The sequence below is a fragment of the Microcaecilia unicolor genome, chromosome 1 (genome assembly GCF_901765095.1).
Source record: "Microcaecilia unicolor chromosome 1, aMicUni1.1, whole genome shotgun sequence".
Classification (NCBI taxonomy): domain Eukaryota; kingdom Metazoa; phylum Chordata; class Amphibia; order Gymnophiona; family Siphonopidae; genus Microcaecilia; species Microcaecilia unicolor.
The window spans coordinates 392,318,612-392,341,783 of NC_044031.1; the positions used below are offsets into that span (position 1 = coordinate 392,318,612).

The window sequence follows — 23,172 nt, forward strand, 5'->3', positions numbered from 1 at the left end:
TTACATGCATAAGTGCACACCTATGTGTATGTATGCTAGTATTCTAAACATTTACAAGTGCAATGGGATGCACATGTTTGTACCTGTTTTATGGAATTCCTTTTTTTGCCCCCTAAGGAGAAGATTCTATATATGGCACCTAAAAAATTGGCGCTGAAATCAGTTCCAACTAAGCGTATTCTATAATCTGCACCTAGATTTAGGTGCTGATTATAGAATATGCTTAATTGACATTTTGGAACCGATATCTGTGCGCATCCATTTACACCAATGAGATACTGGTGTAAATCTCAGCATGTAGATTTAGGCGCACTGGGCCATATTCTATAACTAGGCGCCTACATTTTGGAATGCCCATGAAATGTCCGTTTCCCCATCTATAACCACCCCCCTTTTTGCCCCCGCGTGTTAGAAGTTCGCCGCACATTGTTACAGAATATGCTTAGCAAGCTGTGCTCCTAAATTCTAATCTGTGCTAATTAGTGTTTATTATTGCTTAAGTGCTGTTAGTGCTTATTAGCTTGTTAAGCCAATTAAGTTATGTGTGGTATTATAGAATTTGTGCCGATTTCGGCACCTAAATCTAAGTGCACTATATAGAATCCGGGGGTAACTGTGTAATTTGTTAAGCAAAATTGCACACTCGAATGGCATGCAATTAGGTGCAATGGATCTAGTTATATACCGCATGGTGCCTATATGCACAGTTACTTGCATAGATGCACTTAGGTGCTATTTTATGAGGTAGATCCTAAGTGCTATAGCACATAACTGCAAGGGGGGGGGGGTGTGTACATGGGTAGGGTTATGGGCAGGTTACGCCTTTAATGTGTGAAGCTTATAGAATAGTGTAAGTTGGGCATGTAAGTGCCAACATTTAGACATGTGCATTTATGCCCTCCCTAGAACACACATAAGTGAGCACACCTAAAAGTTTACACATAAATGTGGACTTACGCTAGTATTCTTTAATGGGATGTACCTGCGCAGATGCCGTTATAGAATAGCACCCACAATTTTGCTTGCATTTTGATGCCTAATAACATATATTATGGTAGATCATTTTCAAATATAACAAGGAGGCACGTCAACTAAACCTGCTAAAATCTGTATTGCTTAACCCAGATTTGGTGCAGAGTTTGTCAGTAGAAACATGTCAAGAGGAAGTGACATGCATTTATTTATCCATAATCATTCTGTAATACCCATCCTGTACTAATTACTAGGACAAAGGTAACAAAAAACTTTTACTTGCCTGCCTGCAGTCGTAGAGAGGTCATGTCCTGGATTTGGCAATCTTATCCTAACTTTATTATTTAAAAATCTATGGAAAAGTCTGCTTCTGTAGGACCTGGCTTATCAGGAGTGAAAGAGGAGTGAATTTTATTTTATTTATTTATTTGCAAAAAAAAAAAAGTGCTGTGGCACTGCTACTCAGGGAGTGTAATTGAGATCAACTTCAGACTGGAAATTGCATCTGTAGCATTTCCTCTCTCACTGCTTCAGCCTTGCTGCACTGAACATGTCTTCCACCTGTTGGAAACAAAACAATACTGGTTGACTTCCTGGCTCCACTAGCATATACAGGGGAAGATCAGGGCTTTTTTTGAGGGGGTACTTGGGGGTACTGAGTACCGGCACCTTTTCAATTGTCTGCTAAAATTGACCCATGCATGGTCCCCAAGTTTTAATGAAAAAGCTCAGGCTCTACACACAAATTCTGCCTTGTCCTGTCTCCGCTCACAGGACAAATCCCTCCTCTCTGTACCCTTCTCCGCCACCGCCAATTCCAGGCTCCGCCCTTTCTGCCTCGCCCGTCCCTATGCTTGGAATAAGCTTCCTGAGCCCATACGCCAAGCCCCCTCCCTGCCCATCTTCAAATCCTTGCTCAAAGCCCACCTCTTCAATGTCGCCTTCGGCACCTAACCATTATACCTCTATTCAGGAAATCTAGACTGCCCCAACTTGACATTTCGTCCTTTAGATTGTAAGCTCCTTTGAGCAGGGACTGTCCTTTGTTAAACTGTACAGCGCTGCGTAACCCTAGTAGCGCTTTAGAAGTGTTAAGTAGTAGTAGTAGTAGATTCTGTGACTGGTTGCAGGGGGCATGGCTATTGTGGGGTGGGTCCCTCAATGATCACCCCACCTCTGAAGGGTGGCCCAGCATTTGAGTACGAGCACCTTTTTCACTAGAAAAAACACACTGGGGAAGATGAGCAGTTTTCCTCTGTCTCCATCTGTTAGGAGGAGGCAATTGGACCTGATATGGACAAAGAGGAACTATATCTTTGAAAATGTACCACCACATGACAAGTTCCAACATAGATATCCTGTAAAAGAAAGCTATTTCACTTTTCCAGATTTTTGGTTTCTTATTGTTCAGAAGTAGATGAGAACTAGGTTAGAGAATTTAGTGACAATAAGCTATTTGAACAAAACCTTCAGGGCCCTGTTTACTAAGCCACGCTGTAGGCGCGCTATCGTTTTTAGTGCATGCTAAAAATTAGCACACGCTAATGCTAGAGACACCCATATATTCCTGTGGGTGTCCATAGCATTAGCGTGCGCTAAAAACGCTAGCGCACCTTAGTAAACAGGGCCCTCAGTTTTTGTGTCTGAAGAGAGCATTAAAGTATAGAGGAAGCAAAAACAGAAGTCTTCAGGCAGTCTGAACAGTTACTAAACTTATATGACCTTTGTAATCATGGTCTGCCAGCTTCTAAGACTTCATTCAAGGTAGATTAGATCTTATGTCATGGAGTAATATTAGAGTTCCTTTGTAGTCTGAATTACAATTTTTGAATAAGAATAGGGATGAACTGGACTTAGTTCCCATTAAAGTGTTTGTTGGAAACAGCCAGCGGAGAGCTGTCCAATTATGCTGTATTTGTAGCTTTCTGAAGTCCTTGCATATGGAATGACCTGGCATCTTCTTTAATACTGATCCTCATCTGGGAACAATTAGGAAAGGAATTTTAACAATTAGAATTGTTTGATGAATTCTGCATGACTTGCAAGAACTTTCTCCAGGAAATAATGTGGATTTTGTTGTGTTTCTTATGCATGAAACATTCTGTACATTTGTTGAATTTATAAGATTTTTATTTTTATTTTGTTTCTTATTGGAAACAATGTAGTAATAACATGTTGAAAACTTATTATGCATTAGATGTAATGACTTAAAATGCATGTCACTTGACAATGTTGAGTAGTTTGACTTCTAAAGTCATGAGCAATCTTGGATTTTTAGCAGTATAAAACTCAAAGTATGTAATATTTGATTAAAGAAGATGAAAATAATGACCATGGTAGGTATTCCAACTTGAAACTAAAGGGCACTTGCATCTCTGGTTTTTCTTGAAATACTAGATAAATTGTATTGGTCATTTTATTAAAAATGAAAGTGGTTTTAGGAACTTCTGCAAATTCCTTATGGCCACAATGCATGTCATACTGACATCCAAATGCCTAGTTAGTTGAAACAAATTTTACATTAATATTGGCTTTTTCCACCTTTAGCATATTTCAAGAATTACATAGTTTTGTTTGTTTATTGATTCTTGTTATGCATCCTTTCTGTGGCACAACCAAATTGGTTTACGTATTATATACAGGTATTTTCTTTGTCCCTAGTGGGCTCATGATCTAAATTTTTTTTATCTGGGGCAATGGAGGGTTAAGTGACCTGCTCAGGGTCACATGAGCCACAGTGGGTATCGAACCCATTTCCCCCAGTTCTCAGCCCACTGCACTAACTCTACTTATCTGATTGAATATCATGGCAAACAAATCATATTAAATGTGTTGGTTTTGAAAGACATTTTGAGGTTTGCTTTATTTCTAGAGTGTATTGGTCCTTAAATGTTTTCACCTGCATATTGATTTGGAAACCTGTATTACTTTTTTTTTTAATTATTTATTTTTGCAGTCCTGATCTTCATATACCCATTCTTTCTTTTGTTGTTCATCTCTTAACTATTTGTGGCAGGTCTTTCAGACATCTGTCACAGAAGGGAGTGGAAAATCAAAAAATAATCAATCCCAAAAACAGTATATCAGATGTCTAGAGAAATACACAATCCTGTAACACTTTGTTAGAAAAGGGAACTAAAGAGAGTTCAGTAGAGGCTGAACCAACAGCCGAGCTTAAATTTCAGTCAGTTCAGCCGTAAACGGCTCACTTAATAGCTCTATACATCATGGATACTCTCTATATTTGTAACTCTTAAATTACCGTATTTTTCGGACTATAAGACGCACTTTTTTCCCCCAAAATTTGGGAGGAAAATGGGGGGTGCGTCTTATAGTCCGAAGGTAGCGATTTCCCTCCCTCCCGCCCTCCCCCCCAAGTTCGGGATCGCCCGCCCGCCCTCCCCCCGAGTTCGGGATCGCCCTCCCCCCGGCCCGGTCACCACTTCTCCCCTACTCACGTCACGCGATCTTCCCTGGTGGTCTAGTGACGTCGGGGCAGGAAAGAGCCCCCTCTTTCCTGCCCAGCGCGCTGCTCTCCGTCCTCCTGTATGCAGCCTGATGGTCTCGGCGAGATTCAAAATGGCCACCGAGACTGCAATTCTCGGCGGCCATTTTGAATCTCGCCGAGACCGTCCTATTTCCCTCCTCTAAAACCTAGGTGCGTCTTATGGTCTGATGCGTCTTATAGTCCGAAAAATACGGTATTTTAATATATCTGGCTCTTATTTTATTTATTTCTTACATTTTCTATTTGATAATGTTAAGCCAGGAGTGTGAAAACATTCAATAGGCATCCATATACACAAAAATCCCCAAGTCCGTTGACAGAAAACCAGTGTCCAAAAATATAGCATCCATACACTACACAAAATATTATACCAAAAAGCACCAGAATATAAAGAAGAAAGGAGCAAACTTATCTTAACTCATGTTTTGTCATTATTTCACTGACTGTTCCAAACGTCCAATAGAAATCCCTGTTTCAAAAATTCTTCTTCAGGGACACCAGTGCTGCATTGACAACAGATCCTCCATTTTGAAATTGCACAGAGTGGCAGGGTAATCCTTAAAGAGAACAAACTTAAATCAAAAACATGCTGACATCACTATAGAGACTGTTCTCCCATCCTATCAAATCGTGACATTCCATTCAATATACTCATTCAGTCCCATTGGTATCACTGAATAAAACTCAGAGATCCAATACTGTTCGCGCAAGGCTAGATAAGCTTCCCGATTCCCTTGAAAATATGAAGAGGCTTGTTCAGTGATTAACCACTGCATCTCAATAAAACTGTGATTGAGTTCAATGCAGTTGATGACCAAAGGCGCTGTCAAAACTCTATTTTTCAGTCCGATACGATGTTCATTTAATCTCTGATAGATCTATTTGTCCGTCCCACATATATCTTTAAACAGGGGCAAATGATGACATAAACAACACTTGCTGAAGAACAATCTGTATACCTTCTTAATCTGTAGCTCCTTTGAGTACCAGTATGTTGCCAGGAAGTGCAAGTTAAAGACATTGGGCAAGCTTTACAACGTCCACAGGGTTTGTGACCCCATATGTTCCATGTTTTTATTCTTTGTTTGAGATGAAAAAGTAGAGGATACCAAATGATTTTTTGATTTTGGATTTCTTTGTCTCTCCCTTGGGGTTTCACAGACTTCTTGAAACCCTGGTATGGATTCTGCATTGGGGAGAAGAATTTTTCCCTTTAAGGCCTAAAGCGTATGATTGAAACAGCTGATGAAGACGCTGCTCACAATTTTTGCTGTGACAAAAGTAATCTTGCCTAGAAAAAGTTTTCTTCAAAATGTACTGTCCTTCTACCTCCCTATTTAAGTAGTCAATATCTTAGTAATGTCACAAAAGTGCAGCCAGGGCATTGTTGAACTGTGACATTTAGACTCCTACAGCCCTTCTTAGTATGTCATTTTTTCATGGAACTGCACTATGCTTATAATCACATGAATGTAGAGGGGGGTCTGGCCAATCAGAAAGCTGGAGATGACAGAGGTATGTTTACTAAGGTGCGTTTGCTTTTTTAGTTCGCCTTTAAAGTTAAGACGCGTTAAACGCTAACACACCTATACATTTCTGTGGGCGCGTTAGCGTTTAACGTGTGTGAACCATTAATGCGTGCTAACGCGCCCATAGCATACCTTAGTAAACATAGGCGAAAGATTGCAAATCTGTCCAGACTTTTGAGTTCAGTGAGAGATAAGAGAGGAGAGGCAGAAGTGTTGCCTGTGATCCTTCGGCGATCCCATAGTGGGTGTTCAGATGAGTTGGGCAGCAGGAAATAAGTATAAGACTTGGGGTGGGACTGTAGCTTACTAGAAGTTACAGGGCTGCTTTTTTTGTTGATCCTCTGTTACTACTAATATTGAGAGCTGCTATCATGACACTGTGATCTATGACTGGAGTGCTGTAACCTTTGTGCAGAGGATAAAGGCCTCATGAAGTGGTACACAGTTTAGATGTCATCCTTCGTAGCATGAGTAACTCTTTTCACACATTCCTGGAGAAGAAATTTGTACTAGTTCCTTAAATTTTATTCAGTTGACATCGAACTACTACCTTAGTTGTATTTTCCCTGAGCCTGTGGATTACAGCTAAGGCTGAGTTCAGGGTTTCTATTATTTAACTTAGCTCTTGAGTGTTTAATTATTGCCTGATACCCTCAGAGGGTCTGGGAGGCCATTGTATGTGTCCCTGCATGTATTTTGCTGGGCCCAATGAAGAGTATAAATATATCTCCTTGAAGATTATAATGATCCTACTTATAGTTTAAAGGTATACTAAATCCAACTGTAAAGTTAATACTTTATTATCCTCCAGGCAGAGTATCACTGGATTGGTATGCACTGTGTATAGATGTTCATACATTTCTATTGTTAACCCTTTATGTGCAACTAGCTTACTATAGCCCTGGTTTGAGAGGAGGGGGGACCCTGTGTTTTACCTTAGTATGTTCATTCAATGACAGGTAGAGAGGTTAGTCAGCTGTACCAATCATTTTTGGACTGCAACATCCACGACCCACTAAGGTGCATTACATTGATGTGCCTATATACATGTGACCTGAATTGGCCATTACTAGAAGCAGGATACTGGGCTAGATGGACCATTGGTCTGGCCCAGTATGGCTATTCTTATGTTCTTATAAGTAAGGTGAGATACCTTGTGTTAAGGAGGTGTTACATAGCTGTTTTTATAAGCTGCATATGCTGCATCATGCTTAGTCTTTTTAGGACGGTATTACACAGTTTGGTTTTATTACAAATTGATTACAATAATGGCGAGATTCACGGTGTGCTGGGGGGGGGGCCTTGGAAAATGAGAGGTGCTGTGGCCGTGGATGGTGGGTAGAGGAGGGGGAGAAGAAGAGATCTCTGGGGTAGGAGGCACAGCAATGCTAGACCCAAATTCTGGACCGGGGTGGAGGGGGAAGCGAAGGGACAATTGCTGGACCCAAGGGGGCAGCAGGAGGGCAGGAGAAAGAGAAGAGAGAGGGAGAGATGCTGGCCACTGAGATGAGGGAGGGAGCTGGAAGGAAAGAAAGGAGATGCTGGAGGTGGGGGGACAGGAGGCAAGGAAAATAAATGCTGGCCCCTGTGGAGGCAGGACAATAGATACTGGCTCCTGGTAGTGGTGGGAGGACAGGCGGAAGAGAAGAAAGATGGAGAGATGCTGGCCCTAGAGGTGAGGGTGGGTGGTTTGGGGAAAGAGAAAAATGAGGAGAGAAGCTGAACATGGGGAGGGATAAGGAAAAAGAAGGATAATTCTGGGAATGGGGAGGGAGGAAAGAGATATGGACACAGGAAAGATGGTGAACAGGGCAAGAATAAGGACACAAAGAAGGGAGATGCTCAACATAGGAGGATAAGGGGCAGAGACACAAGTACTGGACAGGGTGGCTAGCGTGCAGATGGAAGATAAATGATAGACATGAAGAGAGTAGAAACTTCCTGGCAAGAGAATTAAAAGAAGAGAGAATAAAGCAGAAACCAGACACCAATGGTATAAAAATCAGTTTTATTTTCTATTTATTGATTAGAATATGTGAGTTAGTGGAATGCACAAATGCTAGAGCTGATTTAAGACATTGCTGGAGCCCGTGAGAGAAACCTCACTCATTGGCCTTCAGTCTCCAGCACTGTGGTAGTAAATCTGCAGCATTGGGATGGGCCATCCTTGGCATCTCTGCAGAATGCCTTATCTCATCCGGTAATGGACTATGGGAGGTTGATTTCATATTACCCATTCAGCGATTATGCTGCATTGGTTGCTGATCAAATGGTGTGTGATGTATAAGATGTTACTTTTAATTTTAAGGTTAAGCAGGGTTCTATATATTTGCGTTTGGTTTTTCTTGTGATGCCTTATGTGCCTGGTCATATGTTGTTCTCTTGTAGTCTTTCTGGTAGTGATTCTGGCAGTGTTGTTAATGAAAAGGTAGGTACCCAGAAATGAAGTTTTCAGTTGCTGGTCCCAGCCTGTGGAATGTGTTGCCAGTAGAGTCGATGGATATTAGTGATTAGTTGTCTTATCAGAAGAAATTAAAGACTAGCCATTTAGATTAGCTTTTTAAACTGAGCGTAGAGCTGCTTGACTTAGGGTGGGCTGATTGGGAGCATTGCTGTAGGTTTTTTTTATTTTGGGCTGTATATGATGTTTTGGGGGTTCTTTATTTCCTAATTCACTTTTAAATGCTGTAAATGGTGGAATTTAAGAGCCCTGTTTACTAAGCCACGATGTAGGTGCGCTGGTGTTTACAGCGCACGCTAAAAATTACCGTGCGCTAATGCTAGAGACACCCATAGGAATATATGGCTGTTTCTAGCATTAGTGCTTGCTAATTTTTAGCTACTTTACCAAAAATGATCGGTACAGCTAACTTTTAGCACACGCTAATGCTAGACACCTATATATTCCTATGGGTGTCTCTAGTATTAGTGTGCGCTAATTTTTAGTGCATGCTAAAAATGCTAGCTCACCTTAATAAACAGAGCCCTAAATATTTAAAAATAAATATTTTTAAATTTTTTTTTTGCAAAAATGAAGGTATTTCTTTGTGTTAGCATTTTGTATTGTGTGTATGTGACACATCTGTGTAAATTACTAAGAGGGCCCTTTTACCAAACTGCAGTAAGCACTAATCTATGCTTACCACAGCTTAAAATGGTGTACCACAGGGTACACTGAGGCATCCCACGGTGCTATGAATAGGGGAGTGTGCTACCATCAAGCTAAAAAATAACAATGATTTTTTTTTGGCTGTGTGGGCATGTCTGTACTAATCAGTTAGTGTAGCTACATTATCACACGCTAAAGCCCTTACCACCTAAAAAAATAGATTTAGATTTATTATTTTTAGCCCGCTCTTATCAAGGGTGGGTTACAATAAAACATTCATTAAAAATGGATGGTGGGTAAGGGCTCATGTGTTAATTTTTGTTAATGGCCATGTGATAATGGCAACATTAGCATATGGACATTACATCGGAAAATCAGCCATTTTATGGCTGCAGCAAAAAGTGACCCACGTAAGGGTCCACCAAGGGCACTTTTTGCTGCATCTTAGTAAAAGGACCCCTAAGGGGGTCTTATACTAAATCGCAGTAGCGTTTTTAGCTCGCAGTAGAAATCAGCTGGTGGTTAGCGCCAAGACTCCTATTATATTCCTGTGGACGTCTCGGCATCTGCCACCAGCTGATTTCTACTGCGAGCTAAAAACACTACCATGGCTTAGTAAAAAACCCCCTAAGTGAGGTATGTGGTAGCTGAAAACATTGATTGAACAAAAAAAGTTTTATGTCTTTTTATTAATTTGTTTTTAGTTTTGCTAGTTTTTAAACTGTAGAAATTATACCAAATGAAACACAGAAAAAATACACAAACATATACTGGAACATAGGACTGGATTCTATATATCTTGCCTAAATATTTGGCGCCGAGATTAATTTCACTTTAGTGCATTCTCTAAAGTACACTTTAATTTATGCATACTTTATAGAATAAGTCTAAATTTCCGCGCGGTTTGTAGAATACATTGAGCACCGGTCCACACAACTAAATTTAATTGCGGGCAGTTACTCAAGTAAACCCTGGTGTAAATGCCGATACCTAAATTATGCACTGACTGAGTGTATTCTTTAACCACGTGCATAGCTTTTAGAAATGCCCATGGCCATGCCCCATTTTCAACTATGCAACTTAGAATTTATGCTCAGCACGTTATAGAACACGCTTAGACAGTTTTCTGTGTAAATTGTAATTAATACCAATTAGTGTCAATTACTTATTAATTGGTGATTATCAGCGCTGATTGGCTTGTTAACCAATTAGGTTATGCACATTGTTATGGAATATGCTTCAATTTCAGTGCAGAAATCTCAGCGCGATATATAGAATCTAGGGGATAGTGACTAACCTATGCAAGAGGGGGTGATTGACACAAATTTGAAATGTGTTCAGTAGCTTCAGTCCACTCTAACAATAATTATTTCTTTATTGCCAACCCAGGATCCCTATACACTTTATAATCACTTTAGTTAACATATATGCAGCAGGATCTCATGGGGGTTTTTTTTGGGGGGGGGGGGAGTTGCACATTTTACTCAAAATCTTTTTTATTGAGATGATAAAACATTGAACAATCATGCCGCAGTACAACAGTTTTGCAGAAAACCATAACAACACCAAAACCTCAATGAAAAATCAATCCCCCCCCCCACACACACACACACCACCACCACCACCAAACAAACCTACAAGGAGCATACAGGACTCCACCGCTGAAAATAACAAGAGCCATAACCAGAGATCTGGACTCTTATGACTCAGGTTATCTTAATTTTAGCCCCTCCACCCCAACCATCCCCCATGTAATGCCACCGCATCTTAGGCTTCTTCCCTCTCCAACAAAAAACATTCAGTAGCTTCCACAAAGCTTTAATGTCTTTCCCTAGAAGGTAAAGCAGAAGGGATTGTAACACGTAGGATAAACTAAACCAACACACAAGCTGAAGTTTCATATCATGAAGTAGTGTATCCACATTCAAACGATAAAGAGAGAGAGAGATAACAAAATGAACCATTTGCTTGCTTAAGAGGAAAGGATTCCCCCCCATGCTCTCTTGAATGAGTCATTCCTCGCTAAAGCTTCAAATTTCATAAAATTTAACTGAAAACCAGAAAAGTCACCGTATTCCTGAATGCTTTCCAATAGTACCTGGGAGTGAAGCTTGGGGCTCAAGCAAGTACACCAACAGATCTATCTGCAAATTAAGTATTTGAAAAACATTAGAACCCACTCAAAGGCCCTTAATTTCCAGGTTACTCTGAATTTCTCTAATTAAGAAATCCAGAGTGAGAACAAATAATAACGAGGACAATGGGCATCCCTGACGTATTCCTCTGAAAATTGAAAATGGCTCTAACAACAAACCATTTTCCCATATTCAAGCCTTCAGGTTACAGTAAAGTGCCACAACGGCTCTGGAAAAGAGACCATTAATAACATAAGCTTCTTACGAGCCGTAGAGAAACCCCTATACCACTCTATTGAAAGCCTTTTCAGCATCAAAACTAATTAGTAATGAGGGGGTCCCCCCACACTGTGCTGACTTTAAAGGTGCCAAGATTTTTTGTGTATTTTTAGAAATTGCACAACCTCACACAAAACCGATCTGGAACTCCGCTATAATCGATCGTAAAACTCTTGATAATCTATTAGCCAAGATTTTGGCCAACAATTTGGCCTTAAAGTTCAGTAAAAATATTGGATGATAGAACTCGGGGTGCTCTGTGTCCTTGCCTGGTTTCAAGAGCACAATAATTTGAGCAATATTGGGCAAGTGTGGCAAAGTCTTGTTCAATGATGGCATTAAACACAGACATGACAGTGGGTACAATGTCATCTTTAAACAGTTTATAAAATTCACTGCTAAACCCATCTAGGCCAGGGGCTTTATTCAAAGGACTCTGTGAAATTGCCCACATCACCTCTTCTGACTGAACACCAGCATCGAGCATAGCTAAATCTGTAGCTGAAATCATAGGTAACCATACGAGACAAGTAAATGTCACTATCCAGAGGAGGGCTATCTGGCATAGACTATAGAGAAGCATAAATTGTTTGCAAAATAGAGTTGAACGCTGCATACGTATGTGCCAACACCCCCTGGGAATCTCAACATAGTAATTTTACTTGGGCCATCTAAGCATTTAACCATATTAGCCAACAGACTACCACATTTGTTACCATATTTATATAATCGATGTTTATAATAACCATAGGATTTTTGTGCATTTTGATGCAGAAGCAGGGATTCCGGTAACAGAGATTTATATTTCAGGTTACTAGAACATCCATATTGCTGCCTTAAGTATGTAACTTGTTTTTCTAGGTGTAAGATTTCATGGTTTATAGATTTCTTCTGCAAGCTAGAATAGTCTAATATTTCATTTTGTAGAACAGCTTTAGCAGCTTCCCAGTAAATAATAGGGTCTTTTGGACATTCCTGATTACATTGCACATATGTCTTCCACTTAGAGGATAAAAATTAATAACATTTTCCATCTTTATATAAATTTATGAGAAACTTCCATTGTAGAATCTGCTGGGGATGAGAATTCAAACAAATATGCATTTCTACCAGGCATGATCCAATATCTGTCCTATATCTGCTGAAATCACTTCAGTGAAGAGCTTTCGTTGTTAAAATATAATCTGGCCTGGACATGGTGGCGTGTGCTCTTGATACATGAGTAAAATCATGCTCATTGGGGTGCAGTATGCGCCACACATTCACCATGTTCAGTGTTGAGCATACACTAGCAACCCCTCCCCCCCCCCCCCCGCCCGCAATGACATCCTCCCTGAGGGGTGGGACTTGTCCAACAGTAGATTATATGCTTTGTTAAAGTCTCCACTGATCAAAATTGGAAGATCTGGAAAACCATGAAGAATCCTCAATAGCTGATTATGAAAACACTTATCAAAAGTGTTAGGAGCATAAACATCATAAAATACTAATTTTGTCCTATTCAAATTTACTGAGACTGTGACATATCTACCTTTGAGATCCTGTAAGACTGAGTTGTTAAAGATATACCTTTCCAAATAAGAACAATCACCCCTGCTTTTTTCCCCAGAGCTGGTGACTGGAAGTAATCACCCACCCACCAGTGGCAAAGCTTAACTATTCTCAACCACATCCAAATGTGTCTCCTGCAAAAATGCAGCTGATGCCTGTAAAATGTTTTGCCTCTTTATAGGTGAATGAATGCCTCTCACGTTCGATGTTACTGCCTTAAGGGCCAGTAGTACAATAGATTAAAGAATCCAAAGCAGCTAAAATATTTTTTTAACCAATGAATGGAGGGATGTCCCAGTCTCCATTCTCCCGAGAAATCCATTTACACTAGGCACAATAAATTTACTAGAAGCAAAAATAGGGAACAATTTCAGGCTCCGAAGTCACCCCAGCACCCCATCCTATCCACTAAAATTCAACCCTTAATCCCCAAAATAGGTTCCCTAACCCTAACCAACTTAGCCCCCTCAAAATACCTCATAGTGTCCTGCCCCAACCCCCACCCAAACCCCCTTATCTTCTGCAAAGCACCTATAGGCCCTTGTTGTGTGTTTGTGGGAACAAGCAAGCTTGGAGGAGGGGGGAGAGGTTGTCTTATAACAGGGTGTCTCTTTATATTTCCAGAATTGCCCCTATTTGATTATTATTGTTTAAATGCAATATAGTGCATAAAATAGGTTGCCTGTTTCCCTAGTAGCATATACATTCTCTAGTACAAATTTATACCTGCTCCAAGGTAGGTATAACTATATGTGTGTAAATGCACATTTTATAAAGTATGTGCATACAGTGCAAGTCCACCCTGCTCCATCCAGACTATATTTCTGGGAATGTTTATGTATATTTCATGTAAAAATAGTGTAGTGTTTCTGTACATCTATTTATTATGCAGACAAACTGGCCGGGCAATTTTAGAATAATCATTTTCTGCACGTAAAACAAGCTTCACATGAGGAAAAAGGTGGTATAAAAGAACCCTCACAGCCTGTAAATCCAGTACAAGAACACTGGGGCTGATATTCAGACTGCGGGAGTTAAACCAGCTCACTCCCGTGGTTGGCGCTGGACTCGGATATTCAATGCTCGGCTGTTTCCAGTGACCGGCATTGAATATCCGGTTTATTTTTGGCCGGTTTAAAGATAACCGGCTAAGTCGATATTTAGACTTAGCTGGTTATCTTTAAACTGGTCAAAGATATCCCAATCTTTCACACAGCCGCTAAACCAGGTTTAAAAATCAGCGGATAGACGGTTATATTGGGTGATATAACCAGCTATCTGCTAGCCGCTAACTGGGCGTATTCAGCGGCGGATAGACGGTTATCCTCCTCTGAATATCGGCGGATAGCTGGTTAAGCACTAATTAACCAGTCAGCACCTGTTCTGGCCAGTTAAATAGCGCTGAATATCAGGGGGATTATTTCTAGGAGACTTTGGTAAAATTGCTTGGCACAATGAAGAAAATCCGTACTACTTCACTGAATTTTATGGCTGTTAAAGGGTAATCTGTGAATTTAAAAGTTTTATGATTGTTGGGGAAAGATTGTATGTCTGTTTGCTATACATATTCATTATTTTTCTTTTCTCTTCCCCCAAGATTTCTTTTGACCTCGCTGAGTACACAGCTAATGTTGATGGGGTTGGCACTTTACGGCTCCTGGATGCTATTAAAACCTGTGGCCTTATCAACTCTGTAAAGTTTTACCAAGCCTCAACTAGTGAACTGTATGGGAAAGTTCAAGAAATCCCACAGAGTGAGAAGACCCCCTTCTATCCCAGGTCCCCCTATGGTAAGTTACCCTATTGTTTTCATGCTTTTTAAAAAGTTTAATTTGTCTTTTTCAATTCTGTGCTCAGTATGAGTTAGTCAAATACATGGATTATTGCCCTGCCTGAAGTGGTTTATACTCTGTTGTACCTGTGCTCATGTCTGTGGGCTGATGTCATTTGGGTGTGAGATTAGAATAGAACAAAAGTGACTGAACTTGTTGAGAGGCATAGCTTTATGAATTGCAAAATCAGTATGTGCTGCTATTGCCTGAAGGATGGGTATTACCATCTTCCTTCACAAATCTTATTCATTCAGATCTGGAGTGGAAAACACGTAGGCAAGAAAAAAAAAGGTGACGAATATGAAATAACAGTTTCATTACATTTTATTATATTTGATATCATGCCTGCTTCCATACCAGCATCTAATTGCAATGTCATTCTCTTAACTAGCAGACTATTAATTATAAAGAAGGTAATTTTATTAGGGGGGCATTTATTTAAGAGGTATTTTAATTATTTGTGCATGGATGCGACCACGTATGCAAATAAAATATTGAGTGACATAGGCATACAGTTCAAAATTGAGGAGTTTAATTTGGCCGCTATTTTTTTTGTGATGTCCAAAAAGACCCCCAATGGCTTCAAGAGGTGCACCCAATGCAATCAAGTGATTTCTGCAATGGACCCGGACACTTGATGCATTGGGTGCCTTGGTCATAACCATGAGCTTAACTCTTGTTCTCTCTGTTTAAAAATGCAGTTGAGAACACAAGGGGCATGGCAGGGCCAGCAGGGGAGACTTTTTGGCTCTTCGAAGGCTAGTCCATCAACATTGGCATCAGAAGCATCAACCTTGATGCCTTCCCAGACTACATCTACCACTTGGGAGTGCAACGGTATTGAGGAGGTCTCCATCTCCCTTGACATCGGGTGCTGATAGCAGGTCCCAGGACTGGTCAGCATCGTTTCTTACTTACACTGTAGACATGTCTGGGTTAGACATTATCCTTGTTGGCACTGAAGGGCTGCAATGTTGGGCGTTACGGGAAGCTCAAGAAACACAAGCATCGTTTCTCCTTGATGCACAATGCCAGGAGTGCTGGAGTATCGGCATTGCCAGTACCTGAGAAGCACTGACACCGGGAGGAAGCACTCCCTCTCCTTAATGGAGGTGCCAGTGTGTCATTCTGTGGGCAGCGAGGTTCCCGCTTCCAGTTTGGCACAGTGTCTCCTCAGGCTATTTCTGTTCTGGCTCCCCCACCTTTGTTGATGCCTGTCTTAATTAACGGTACCAAGCAATGCTCAGGGAAGAGCTGGCTCAGATACTGCAGCTACACTTCGCTAAGGCATCGAGGTCTTTGTACTAGCTGCAGCACCGTCCCCGCTCCTTCTTGAGGTTCCTTCCTTACCTATGGAGAGGTCTTCGATGCCGGCACCCCAATGGGTGTCGACGTCGAATCATGCAGTACTGCTCTTGATGTCGGGGGAGGTAGCCTCTCTGGAGTCTGAGGGTAGGGATGTACCTCAGTGCCCTTTGGGGCTTGGGCATGGTACCACCGAGCTGGAACAGGCATAGACTCACTCTGTTCAATCTGACTACTATGAGGAGTCTGATTGGGACTGCTCATGGAACTCAGAAGAGAACCCTCGTTACTTCTCAGAGAATGAGTCTTATGGGGTACCTTCTGATCCCTCCCCATCCCTCCCCAACTCGAGAGATGTAAATCTTCAGCAAAGGTTCTCTCTTTCACTGGTTTTATGAAAGAGATGGCTTTGACCATCTAGTTTAAGTTGGAGATGGAGGAGGAACCCAGGGCAGAAATGTTATCAGTCCTGGATTATGAGTTGCCTCCTGAGGAAGGGGTCACAGTACCATTGCACCCTATCCTTAAATATGAACTGGGAATTCCTCTCTCAGTGCAAGTTCCACCTAAGAATATGAATACGCAATACTGTAACCAAAAAACTCCTGTATTTGAGAGGGCTTAATTGCTTTACCACTCTCTCTGATAGTCAAATCCGCCCTCAAATGAGCTAGGAGCTCCAGAATTCATGCTTCTGCACCTCTAGGTAGGGAGACCCAGACACTAGACTTGTTTGGGAGAAAGGTTTATGAGGCCTCAATACTTATTGCCCGCATCCAGTCCTACCAGTTCTACCTGAGCATTTACTTGAAGTCTTTTTTATTCAGTACTCTTAGTCTTGTGGATTCTGTCCCTCAGGAGCAGGCTGCTGAGCTTTGCCAATTGGCCAGTAAGCAGCTGGAGTGTTGAAAGTATCTGGCCAAAGAATTTTATGACACTTTGATGTTGCATCCATATTCTCTGTGAAAGTTGCAAAACCACCAAGGTGGAAAAGAAGGATGGTATCCCACGGTAATCACAGAAACGAGTAAAGGAGTTGGAACAGAACCAACAGACCGGAGACGTCCAATATTTGAAGTACTCTTTATTAAAAAGAGACTCAACAATTATGCGTACATATGACAGATATTGGCCAAAACAAAGTACCCTGTTTCAGCACTGAAGTGTCTTCTTCAGGAGTCTACATGATATGAAAGATATATACAAAAGTAAGACCAATGGGTAAAAACAATAAGTGAAAACATAAAGTGAAACAATAAATGATTAGGTTAGGTATATACAAACATATGACCAATGGATAAAAACAATGAGTAAAAATATGGTGCAACAATAATTGAGTAAGTCAAAAGTAAAGTCGGACTACTATAAAAATACAAAAAAAGTAAATTATGTGCTGATAACATTTAACATAAGCCAATGAACAAATACTTATGACGTGCGGGGTATATTAACCAATCTACAAATATTACAAAACATTTTTAACATTAAAATACAGTGGATAAAAAGGGGGAGTTGAATAAAAATGAGTAAAGGCAAAAAACACTGTCTGGTTGACCTTAAAATCGTAGTGTGGATACTAACCTGGATACTTTGTCTTGAAAAGTTAATGGAGAAAGCTAACAGATTGAAGAGCCTGGTTCTGTCCCCAGTCCTTTACCTGCATCCAGACTCTCTGCCATGGATGTGGGGATGCGCAGACCCTCACGGCTATGTGTCTCTGACCTAGAACCAGTGGTTCAGGAGAGGTTAGAGGAGAGAATCTTTATGAGGATAAGATGGAAGAGGTCACTAATGTCATCAAAAAACACAGTGATACCATCCAGTCCCTCTCTTGGCAGCCTCCAGCAGCAACCCCCTCTTCTAAGAGGTGTTTGAGTGGGCTTAGGCAGTGACCATAATACTCTGAGGCATAGGTTTCCACCACCTTCTCACTCTGCCCAGAACCCCCAAGTCAGCATTCTGAGCCTCACCAGTCCTGCCCTCAGAAGTCCCAGCCAAGCTCCCCAGTTAAAGCAAGGGGCAAGCTTTTGACTGGCTTCAGGAGAGCATAGTCACATCTGAATAACCATCCCGGACAATCTTCCAGTTGGGACGCTGGGTATGTCGCTTAATCCTTCATTGCCTCGGGTACAATATAAGTATCTGTATATAATATGTAAACCGCTGAGTGTAACCACTGAAAGCTGGTATATCAAATCTCATCCCCTTTCCCTTTCTTCATTTGCAGTTTATAAAAATTTTTTTTCCTGCTGGATATGCCAGCAAATGCAGATGCAGTCCTGCATGTCCTTATAGTATTTTACAAAAGGTACTATGTTTGGCAACCTTCTGTAAAATACCGGGGAAATGGTGTAGGTCCCAACCTGGGTATCACAACAGGCACCTGTGTGCCTCTATAAGAGCAGCGCAGGAAGATGCCTAATTTTAGCCTAGGTGCTCTCTTGTAAAATCACCCTCCAAAGTGTAGGATAGGAGGGCACATAGGCACCTATATTGGGCTTATTTTATAAAGACCCTTGTGTTTTTATAAAATTATTCAACACAAGAAAGCTGCCAAAATCTCTGCTAAAATGAAGCCCAGCCATTTACACTTTCACTGGAGCAAATAAAGTATGTGAATCATGCAGATTTTATATAGTATGGAGATAAATTGTGACTCTGCTTGTGCTCCACCTGATATGCTCCTTACACATGCCCACACCTAAGTTGCATAAATATATGCGTGTTCTTGTCCTTGTGTGTACTTTTAAGTGGGAGTAATTTTATAAGTGGCATTTTCCTTGAGTATACACATGTAAAAGCCTACACCTAGTCTAAATGCTCAAAAGCTTCAGAAAAGAGCCAGACTTTAGTTTTCCTGCTACATTTTATGGGCCCAATATTCAGAAAATGCGGAGTTCTTAAGTTAGTCTCTTAAATTTGTGCCCTATTTTCAACCAAATTTAGAAGCATAGCTTTTCAGCTGAAAACTCATCTTAAGTTAGGAGTATAAAAATTATGTTCATAAATGTAAACCTGCCATTCATTTGCCTAGATTTATGAGCCTAGAGCTGAAATTCATTGCTAAGCCCCTAACATTTTTCCTTATCTTAATCTGCCCCCGTTGCAACCCACTTTTTATTCTCCTGAATTTAACAGTGCAGTGAAATTTTGAATAAATATTTATCCACTCAGCTATAGTAAATTGTCAGAGGCCAGTTTATGAGAATAACTCTCAAAGTTATGAGTTTAAATCCTTTGAATATCGGGCCCTAAGTAATTTGCATCTTCCCTTGCTTTCATATCTAAACACTTGGCACCTAGCTGGTATTAAACGCATTATTAACAGTGAGGGCAAGCTCGGAAGCCTCTGCCGAAATGATCTAAGAAACCTAGGCAGAACATATTTATGAAGGTACTTTGCCAAATATTCAGGTATTTTTGATGAATGCACTTTAATAATCAGACAATTTGCCTTGAAGAGGGATCTAAAGTCTGGTGAAAACCAATAAAGTGACCATAACATTGGTGAAACATGATCATATTTCCTACTTCACATCAAAAGTTTTGCTACCATACTCTGAACCAGTTGCCACCTCTTCCAGGTTGTACTTGGCAAATCTTGGTACAGAGTTACATTAGTCCAATTTAAATATTACAAATGTTGAGATCATTCCAAATAAGTCTTTCTGAACCAGATAAGGGTAATGTTGACATACTAGCCTAACATGATAAAAACCATGAACGTTAATACTGTTGAAACCTCAGAAGCCATAGTTAATTGGTGATCTAAGATGGCTAAACTACCTGATGCCTACGGCCAGGAGAAATACCTGCCTTTTTTTGGAAGTATCCTCAAGTGAGATCTCTTCCTAGAACAGAAGATTTCTGCGGTTTGTTTGAACTTATGAGAGAGAAGCCAATCGAATGCCACCTTAAGTTTACAACACTGTCTTATTTATGGAGACATAAACTATGAGCTGAATTTCATCAACAAATATATAGAAATTAATTCCAGATCTCTCAATCACTGATGTAGATTAAAGCTATTACTTTAGAAACATATTCACATGTAAATAGCAGCATTTAGATTTAGATGTATTATTTTTTCTAGTCCATCCTTATTCATAAAATAAGCAACAAACAAAATACATAAGGGAAAAAAATCAGACATATTACAGATACATTGATCAATCAGAGCAATAAAAAGCCTTAAACCAAAAAATAAGTCTCTGAGTTGTTTCTGAAATGCTGATTCACTGGTTTTTCACTTAAGTCGCAGTAGCAGATTGTTCCATTCAGTTGATCCATGGATGGAGAAAGTTCCCATCCTTGTGAGCTCCAAATGTATGTGTTATAAGGCACCAGCAATTGCTGATTATTTATTTATTTATTGCATTTGTATCCCACATTTTCCCACCGTATGGCAGGTTCAGTGTGGCTTACATATTGCTAAAAAGGCGGTTGCAAAATTTAGATTTGTAGAAGTCTAGTACATAATACAGAAGTACAATAAACGCTTAGGTTGATATATTAGCATATTGTGAGAGAGGTTAATATTATTGTTTTCCATTTCTGAACTTTTCATGATGTATAGTGGTGTGAGATTAGGCAGATCCAGGGGGAAAGACTTCTTGAAAAGATGTGTTTTCAGTTTTTTTCTGAATTGTATTTTATACCTTTGCAATTGGGGTAGTGAAGGGTTAGGTAGGTTCTTGCTGTTTTCGTCACGTTTCTTAATGGTAGATTGATAAGTTCCGTCATGTAATCTGGTGCGAGTCCGTAGATGATTCTGTGGACTATTGTGCATATTTTGAATGTTATGCGAGCGTTAATTATCTGACCGCAATGATCGAGATGGCGTATACCACTGTAATACAGTTTTCAAATAATGAGCTGAGTCGTGATAAATAGCCTGCTGAACCACAAGCAACAACTTGTACAGTATCCTCCATTGCTCTGGTAAGTGTCTGTCACATACATGTGTAAATACTGATTTCAGAAAGCCACAATTACATGTGGAGAACCACACCATGCGGATGTTTCAAGGGGACTTGGATGTCACTTGGGCAGGACTAAAATCTACATGTGTATTGTCCATTTTATGTATAGGGAAATTGTTCCACATTGGGCTTTATGCTAGCTCAAAAGCATGCATAGGTTTAAAAAAATGTTCATTTCGGCCAGGGCTTTCTTTACATGAGGGATTAAGGGACTCAGCCTTCTTAATCCCTCATTGTTTATTTCTACTGAAACCAAGTGGTCCAGCCAGAAGGAAGAAATCAGAACATATCTTCCTGTGTACTGTCTCTCCTAGCCCCACCCCTTTTTCCTGTACCTACAAATACATGTGCTCTGAAATTTATGTCAATACCTTTAGCCACCGAATTATTCAGTCTAGTGAAGTTAGCCACAGTGCCTCCCCTCTGTCTGTATTCTTACAGAGACTCCAAGGAAAAGCAAATATTTTAAGCTGCTCTGTTTCATTTACAAAACAGTGATACGCTTTATCTTTTGTAGATTTATACTACAGATGAATCATCTAAAAAATCTCACTCTTTGGGGCAGTAAATTCTGCTGTTTGGGATGGTTGACCCTTCGCATAAAATGGATAAAATATTACACGTTACATTTTCTACTGAGGGAGACACCACTGAGTCTTTGCAACTCCTTTTTCTTATCTGTTTTGCAGGAGCAGCCAAGCTTTATGCCTACTGGATTGTGGTGAATTTCAGGGAAGCCTACAATCTCTTTGCTGTTAACGGCATCCTTTTCAATCATGAAAGTCCCCGAAGAGGTTAGAAAACCCTTTTAAACTATGTAGCTGTTAGGAACTGTTCCATAATAATGAACAAGTAACATTTTGCTGGATTGCAGTAGTTATATTTCCAGGTTTTTTTTTGTTATTTTGTTTTGCTTTTGAGGCATGTTAAGTGCTAGAGCCTATGCTGCTTTGCCCTTCTGCGTAGTGCTGTTGATTAGAACACATTAGCTGCACTAGTTCTGTGGAAATCTTTATTCAGTCTGTGAAGCGTATTGGTGCTCAGCATCAGGAATTCCCAGGTAGTATTGCCAAAGGCTTATTAGAACAATCCTCCTTGTGTTTGACTCACTTTTTCTCCCTTCCTTGTTCTCTGTAAACAATGAGTGTTTGTCCCATGAATGAGGTAAACACTGAAGTTTTTTTTTTCCAGACCTTCTCCTCTTTTCATACAGTGCCAACTACCTCTGTTCTACAGCTCATGCAAGGTACAGATAGACACCTTTAAATGGAAGCTTCACACACACACACTCCCACCAAGAACACATAGTCCTTTTCAATAAGAGAAGTTGATATCTTTCTACAGAGATTGTACAGTTGATTTTCACTTTTCCTATGGAGTGAAGTTGGGTAGCTTAGCTCTGATTATCCATGGGCTACAGATGAGCTTTAGTCTGTGGGTAAGGAAACATATAATTTAAGAAAAACTGAACTCTCGATGTACTTTGCAGTGTTTCAAGAATACATGGTAACGTCAGTATTCAGTGACAGAGCCGCTGTTTAACATATAACTTACAGATTTAAAGCCATACACATTTTAAGTGATTATCCATATAAGTGTAAGTATTGGAAATCTGTGTAAAATTTTAAACACGTAGACTAGATGTTTAAAGTTAAGACGTCCTCTTTGCATGTTGCCACCTGCTTGTATAATTTATTCACTCCACAGTGAGACTTCACCTTGAATATTCTGTGCAATTGTGGTCCTTGCATCTAAAAACAAACAAACCCCAGAACGTTGAGTGGAAGTTGAAAAGTTACAGAGAAATTCAACCAAAATGATTACGTGGATGAAATGATCTTTATATCAGGAAAGGCTGGTGGTGGGGAAGAGGTGTGATATGATAGAGGTTTCTAAAATCCTGAGTGGAGTGGAACAAGTAAACCCAAATTGATTGTTTACCTTCTCAAAAAGTACCAAGGCTAGGGAAC

General features: G+C 40.3%; 1 protein-coding gene across 1 annotated transcript in view; it reads left to right on the top strand.

The window, feature by feature from the left end:
• GMDS (GDP-mannose 4,6-dehydratase) overlaps positions 1–23,172 on the top strand; it is a 1,325,660-nt gene that overhangs the window by 446,415 nt on the left and 856,073 nt on the right. Inside the window, exons 5-6 of the mRNA XM_030210948.1 lie at positions 14,681–14,873; positions 21,892–21,996. Of these exons, the coding sequence (XP_030066808.1) occupies positions 14,681–14,873; positions 21,892–21,996 (298 nt within the window). The remainder of the gene's footprint in view (positions 1–14,680; positions 14,874–21,891; positions 21,997–23,172) is intronic.